This window comes from Ascaphus truei, chromosome 1 (genome assembly GCF_040206685.1).
Source record: "Ascaphus truei isolate aAscTru1 chromosome 1, aAscTru1.hap1, whole genome shotgun sequence".
Taxonomy (NCBI): Eukaryota; Metazoa; Chordata; class Amphibia; order Anura; family Ascaphidae; genus Ascaphus; species Ascaphus truei.
The window spans coordinates 135443498-135451453 of record NC_134483.1 but is presented as its reverse complement, the minus strand read 5'-3'; the positions used below and the strand labels follow the sequence as shown (position 1 = coordinate 135451453).

Below are 7956 nucleotides of genomic sequence, written 5' to 3'. Positions count from 1 at the left end.
TCCATTCTCTCCAAGTCCTTCTGTAGAGAAATTACATCCTGCTCTGATTCTATTACCTTACACAATTTAGTATCATCAGCAAAGATGGAGAGTTTGCTCTCGATGCCAACCTCAAGGTCATTAATAAACCAGATAAAAAGCAGGGGTCCCAGTACCGATCCCTGAGGTACTCCACTCACGACCTTAACCCAACCTGAGATCGTTCCATTTATGACAACTCTCTGTTGTCAATCCTTCAACCAGTTTTCAATCCAGGTGCATATATTTTTACTGTGTCCAATTTGCTTTATTTTGTACACCAACCTCTTGTGTGGAACTGTATCAAAAGCCTTTGCAAAATATAAGTAGACCACTTCAACTGCGTTACCCTGGTCTAGATTCCTATTTACCTCCTCAAAGAAATAAATACGGTTAGTTTGGCATGATCTATCCTTCATAAATCCATGCTGACTATTACTAATAATTTTGTTTTCCATTAGGTATTCCTGAATATTACCCCGTATTAAACCTTCAAGTAGTTTACAGGTCTGTAATTCCCCGGTTATGATCTAGCTCCCTTTTTTAATGTAGGCACCACATTTGATTTACGCCAATCTTGAGGTACTGAGCCTGTGAAAATAGAGTCCTTGAATATTAAACGTAATGGTTTGGCTATTACTGAACTTAACTCCTTGAGAACTCTTGGACCTATGCCATCGGAGCCAGGTGCCTTATTTACTTACATTTTTTCAAGCTGCCTATGAACTTCTTCCTCAGTTAACCAATTGTTCATTAATATAGAGGTTGTGGCTTCCTCCTGTGGCACAACAATTGAAATTGATTCTTCACTGGTAAACCCAGAGGCAAAGAATTTATTTAATATCTTTTTATCTTTTTTTTTTTTTACATTTGCCACAAAAGCAAAATCTTGTTGCGTACTACAGTTTGGACTGAGGGTTAATTCACTACAAATGAAAATTTTAGATGCCACACAGAAATACAAAATAAAAAAAATTCTTTAGGATGATTTCCAAAACAAGGATGGGATCAGGGAGAAAAAGCATGTAGAGGCAATTTAAACAGGCAAGGGACAAAGGATATGCCTGCACCATGATCAACATTTTTTTTTTTGTCTGAAAACCAAATTTGCCTGGAATCCAAATTTGCCTGGAATCCAAATTTACCATAGCTTTTGACATCTTACTCGATTGCTTTAGAAAATGTATTTATTTATTTATAACATATTTTACCTGGACGTAATAGTAGTAGGAGAGTTACCTCTTATTTTCAAGTATGTCCTGGGCATCGAGTTATGATGACAGATACATACTTACAAATACAGTACACGGTTACATTAGGTGAACAGGGTTATACATAATATATATATATAGACATTGCATTACATTAGGTGAACAGGGTTATACATAATATATATATAGACATTGCATTACATTAGGTGAACAGGGTTATATATTATATATGGACTGCATGAACAGTTAAAGATAAAATAAGTTATAGGCGTATGTAACAGTTACATGGGGGCAGAGATAGGAAAGCATACCTTATTTTCAGCACAAACGTCTTACCTCACCTACACTCAGATTACCAACCCTGTTCTCACCTCTTCCTAAACAGTAACTAAATAGTTGGCTATAATCATAAAGTCGAAGTTGTGTTTACTGTTGCACTGAGCATGCCAGCAGGGTCTGCATCACAATGTTCTATTAAAAAAAGGATTCTGAAAGGATTTGCTTTCTCTTGTTTCCTGAGCCCCACATTCTCACATTGACCTAAGTAGATGTACACCAGCTGGCCATGTCCATCACCCCAGCCAGTCACAGAATTCCTGAATATACTTAGATCCAGCAGGGCCTGCCGCACAGACAGTCATTAGTTTGAAGAACATTTGGAACAAACCATGGCTTAAAATGAAACAGGCTTGGGATTTGACTCACTTTCTCTAAAGACGCCAATTTTTAGGAATTAACCATGAAAGATTTCCCATACATTCCACTTCTCCCTATCTTTACTTTGGCTGCCTTGGGCATGGCTGAGAGACTCCCCAAAGGTTTGTGTGAGCAACTTCATCTCGTCGCTTGGTCACGGCTATGCATTATAGCAGGAAGGAGGGCTTGTATATTCCGTATTAAGTTAGTTCAGGTAGCTGTTTTAATCTTTTGGTTTCGGCTGCTGATATTGTTCACTGAGTTGGCATTTTATTACTCTTGTTATTGTTTTATTGTGGGCAGTGAAAACTACTAATTAATGTGTATGCTTGAACGATTGCTTCCCATAGGAAAGCCCCTTAATTGCAGGTAGAATTAGATATCATTTTCCATTACATTTACTCTGTTTGCAAAGAGCAGCCACTAATGCTGTAGTTGCTGAATGATTTATATTACAGCTTTTAAGTCTGACAACCATACATCTGTGATTTATCTACATAAAACATTGATCAAGCTTTTCAAAGAGCAATGGGGCTAGTAAAGTTGAAGGCTGCATACAGTCGTATTTTATTTAAGCAAAACAATTATCTCTTTCTCTATGTCGCATTCTGTTATTTTGTAAAGAGAATATATTAGTAAATATGTGGCATCATTAATGATTCAAAGTAATATATACAATACAGCATGTATTACAACATATATACAAGGACAGCATGTTTGCCAAACCATACAAAAAATACATATGTTTTTCAAAACAATAATAATAATAATAATAAAAAAATAAGTTCCAACAGATACAGTAGTAACTAACTATTTAAAAAATAAAAGTATATAAAATAATACATCTCATATATACGGCCAGTGTTACTTCATATACTGCTGTTGTCGCTTAAACAAAAAAATATTTTCCAGACACACTTAATCATGTTTATGTTATCTCTTGGTATAATGTACAGTATAACAGGACTTAAAGGATAACAATAAATCACATACATAGCTACATTTACCTTTGACTCAAATGCATACATATGTTTACGCCCTTCGAAGCAGGAGGCCCTATTATGTAATTCAGTTGATAAGTAAAGTAATAAATAGTGACACATCAAGTAATTTTAATAATTGACTGTCACTTTGATTTTAAATACAATTTTCTTGTCATCATAATACCTGTTGGACATCATTTTTACACATCCTTTGGCATTTATAACCAGCTTGATAAGTAATGTAAGGTGCCGAGATTTTTTCTAACTCTGCGCTTATGCACGAAAACACGATGATAACTCTACGTTTCTCTAGTAGAGAATAAATAATGTAGCTAGTATTTTTCCTTATGAACAGCTGAGAGAGTACACAGAACTGTACAACTAATTGTACGGGGCCAACCTACTGTAAAAGATTCTACATGTTCAATCTTATTTATTTTCAGGGTGTTTCTGAGGGACAGGGTGATACGGCAAAGGGACTTGCATGCCTGCAGATATTGGGCAATGGACAACATTGTCCCACTTCAATGATTCGGGTTGACCTACTAAGATCTGAAATATAGTGTGCGCTGGTGCACGTGCGGACGCATGCATTGCGCTTCGCGTCTACGTGGTGCGCACGTTTCGTTTGTATGTTGCCAGCGGTGACATGCGCGGTTAGGGGGCATGGCTCTGACATCATAGCATTAGGCCGTGCTGTGATTGGCTTGCGGCGTCACGTGATGTGGCAACAGCTCGAAAATACCCATTTCTTGTATTTGCTCTGATCTTCCGCGTCACAGCTCACGGCCGTGCTTGCGCGCGTCTTGACTGTATCAACGTCAGCCTCCCACAGTCAATTATCATTGACGTGCGCGTGCACGGTAGCGCATGTGCGCGCACTATATTACAGACCTAAGCCATTAGTACGCCATTATTTTTAATTCGATTAAGTTAAAGCTACACGTCACACAAGAGAAAAGACAAATCTGAAGAAGAAAACCATGTGGTGTTGAATGTGCATGTGAGAGTGTGTTATCTATACATACAGTATATACATAAATCCTCTAGATTGTAAGCTCTGACGAGCAGGGCCCTCGTTCCTTTTTGTAACTGTTTGTGTTGTCTGTCCTTATTTGGTATGTCATTCTGTGTATGTCATTCTGTGTATGTCATTCTGTGTATGTCATTCTCTGTACTGTATGTCATTGTGTGGAAGAGTGGATCAGCGAGTAAAGATACTGACTGTAAATAATGAGGGAATCTGGTTTAAATCCTGGTATCAGCTCCTTGTCACTTTGGGCAAATGACTTTATCTCCCTATGCCTCAGGCACCAAAAACATAGATTCTAAACTCATCTGGGCAGGGACTGTATCTGGTGAAATCCTATGTGCGGCATACCGCGTGCTATACTGCAATTGTGACGCGCTATGAGTTCTATTGAGAGAAAAGCACTACATTAAATAAAGTTAAAGTTATTATTGTTGGTACTGTATGTCAGTTTATGTAATGTATGTAATTATGTTCTTAATGATGTTCCTCCATTGCACAATAGAAATAGATGACACTGTAATTATATATCTATTGGCAGGAAATGGACACCCCACAGAGTAACGGTAGCAAAAGTAGGGTGCTCTGTAAACCAGTATGCTAAAGCTGAATACTGTATAATACAAAATAAAATCCTGAGGACAGGCACTCACCAATGTGTAGAAGGTTTATTGTCATCCATTCAATGTTTCTGCCCCCAGAGAAAGGCTCTGCTGGGGCAGAAACATTGAATGGTTGACAATAAACCTTCTACACATTGGTGAGTGCATGTCCTATGTCCCCCTGGGCCAGTGTACAATTATATATATATATATATATATATATATATACACACACACACACACACACACACACACACACACACACACACACACACACACACACACACACACACACACACACACACACACACACACATATATATAAAACCAACATCTGCATTGAAGGAACAAGCACTTCATATCATCAGAAATATGATTTTGTTTACTAAGTAACAGCACCTGATGGAGAATTTGTCAAGAATATAAGAAAGAGCTGAAACATAGAATAATATCATATTTCTGAGGATATGGCATGCCTGTTAAGTGTCTGCTCCAATCCCTTCACGTACGTACGTACGTGCGTGCGTGCATGCCTGCGTGCGTGTGTGTGTACTGTAAATATTACTGTATGTTCATTTGCATGTCTTAGACAGGTCTGCAGCCCTGTCTTTCCCCATTATCGCCCAGCATACAGCACTTCCTCTGCAGCAAGGGATTCTGGGAAATGGCATGCAAATGAGCACTCAGTGCCACCTTTTGTCTCAAGCAAATACTATATATATATATATATATATATATATATATATAGAAAAAAGGAAAGAGAAAGAAACAGGCGCACACCTAGGCATGTATGAGATAGGCTCTCATGTGCCATGCAGCTCAATCTCCAGCGCCCATCCGCAATCAATGGCGTCGTCACGCGAGTCACCTCCGCGGAACCGGATCCGGAAGAGGGGTCCTTCGCCATCGGTGTTCAATCGAATTGGTCCCTCCAGGAAACAGACACCTCCAGTGTAGCTAATGTATGAGGTTGTAAGCCGGGAGAGCAGCACACGGGAGCCAGAGTATATATATATATATATATATATATATATATATATATATATATATATATACAGTAAGGTCCGGAAATAATTGGACACTGACACAATTTTCATAATTTTGGCTCTGTACGCCACCACAATGAATTTTAAATGAAACAACGAAGATGCAATAGAAGTGCAGACTTTCAGCTTTAATTCAAGGGGTTGAACAAATATATCGTATGAAACGTTTAGGAATTGCAACAATTTTCATACACAGTCCCCTTATTTCAGGGGCTCAAATGTAATTGGACAAATTAACACAATCATAAATAAAATGTTCATTTTTAATACTTTGTGGAGAATTCTTTGCAGGCAATGACTGCTTCAAGTCTGGAACGCATGGGCATCACCAAACGCTGGGCTTCCTCCTGTGTGATGTTTTGCCAGGCCTTTACTGCAGCTGTCTTCAGTTGTTGTTTGTTCGTGGGTCTTTCTGCCTTAAGTTTTGTATTCAGCAAGAGAAATGCATGCTCAATCGGGTTGAGATCAGGTGATTGACTCGGCCATTGCAGAATATTCCACTACTTTGCCTTAAAAAAACTCCTGGGTTGCTTTCGCAGTATGTTTTGGGTCATTGTCCATCTGTAAAGTGAAGCGCCGTCCAATCAACTTCACTGAATTTGGCTGAATCTGAGCAGACAATATATCCCTATACACTTCAGAATTCTTCCGGCTGCTTCTGTCTTCTGTCACATCATCAATAAACACTTGTGACCCAGTGCCATTGTAAGCCATGCATGCCCATGCCATCACACTGCCTCCACCGTATTTTACAGATGATGTGGTATGCTTCGTTTCATGAGCCGTTTCAAGCCTTCTCCATACTTTTTCTTTCCATCATTTTGGTACAGGATGATCTTAGTTTCATCTGTCCAAAGAATGCTGTTCCAGAACTGGACTGGCTTTTTTAGATATTGTTTGGCAAAGTCTAATCTGGCCTTTCTATTCTTGAGGCTTATGAATGGTTTGCACCCTGTGAGGAACCCTCTGTATTTGCTCTCGTGAAGTCTTCTCTTTATGGTAAACTTGGATAATGATAAGCCTACCTCCTGGAGAGTGTTATTCACTTGGCTGGATGTTGTGAAGTGTTTTTTCTTTAAAATGGAAAGGATCCTACAATCATCCACCATTGTTGTCTTCCGTTGTCGTCCAGGCCTTTTTGTGTTGCAGAGCTTACCAGTGCATTCTTTTTTTTCTCAGAATGTATCAAACTGTTGATTTGTCCACTCCTAATGTTCCTGCTATCTCTCTGATGGATTTTCTTTTTTTTTGCAGCCTAAGGATGCCGTGTTTCACTTGCATTGAGAGCTCCTTTGACCGCATGTTGTGGGTTCACAGCAACAGCTTCCAAATGTGAATGCTACACCTGGAATCAACTCCAGACCTTTTGCCTGCTTAATTGATGCTGAAATAACAAAGGAGTAGCCCACACCTGTCCATGAAACAGCTTTTGAGTCAATTGTCCAATTACTTTTGGTCCCTTGAAAAAGATGGGGCTACATATTAAAGAGATGTAATTCCTAAACCCTTCCTCCAATTTGGTTGTGCATAACCTCAAATTAAAGCGGATAGACTGCACTTTAAGCCCATATTCATTATTTAACTGTAACTTGAATTTGTTTTGGTACACAGCCGAAATAACAAAACTTGTATCAGTGTCCAATTATTTCCGGACCTAACCGTATATATATATATTGTTGTGTGAAAAAGAAAGTACACCCTCTTTGAATTCTATGGTTTTACATATCAGGACATAATAATAATCATCTGTTCCTTAGCAGGTCTTAAAATTAGATGAACAACAACACATGACATATTACACTGTATCTTGATTTATTTAACACAAATAAAGTGAAAATGTAGAAGCCATGTGTGAAAAACTTAGTATACCTTATGATTCAATAGCTTGTAGAACAACCTTTAGCAGCAATAACTTGAAGTAATCATTTTCTGTATGACTTTATCAGTTTCTCACATCGTTGTTGAGGAATTGTGGATCACTCTTCTTTACAACGTTGCTTCAGTTCATTGAGGTTTGTGGGCATTTGTTTATGTACTGCACCGACACACTTTATTCGAGCAAATACCCAGTATGTACCTGGCAGTTACCTGGAATGCGCCGCTCCTCACCTCTGACAAGCCCCGTTGCGTTTGCCTTCCCAGCCTGGGTTCATGCCTGGCTGACGGGCGGCTGATCTGTTAAATGATAATTATTAGGATTTAATAGGCTGCAATGCTTCGCGTGTCTACCAGATGGCATAAATTCATGAATTGTAATGCAGTATATATATATATATACTGTGCAGTATTGCAGCCAGCGGGAATAAAATGCTTCAATCCCTGCCTGGAAAATAACTCAATGCACTCGGGCAGAAAACAGTCACAAACCTC

At 38.8% G+C, this 7956-nt stretch overlaps 1 protein-coding gene across 1 annotated transcript in view; it reads left to right on the top strand.

Annotated features, from left to right (window-relative positions):
- The first annotated feature begins 1840 nt into the window (after positions 1 to 1840).
- MUSK (muscle associated receptor tyrosine kinase) overlaps positions 1841 to 7956 on the top strand; it is a 238647-nt gene continuing 232531 nt past the window's right edge. The window contains exon 1 of the mRNA XM_075595218.1: positions 1841 to 2047. Coding sequence (XP_075451333.1) covers positions 1969 to 2047 — 79 coding nt within the window. The 5' untranslated portion in view covers positions 1841 to 1968. The remainder of the gene's footprint in view (positions 2048 to 7956) is intronic.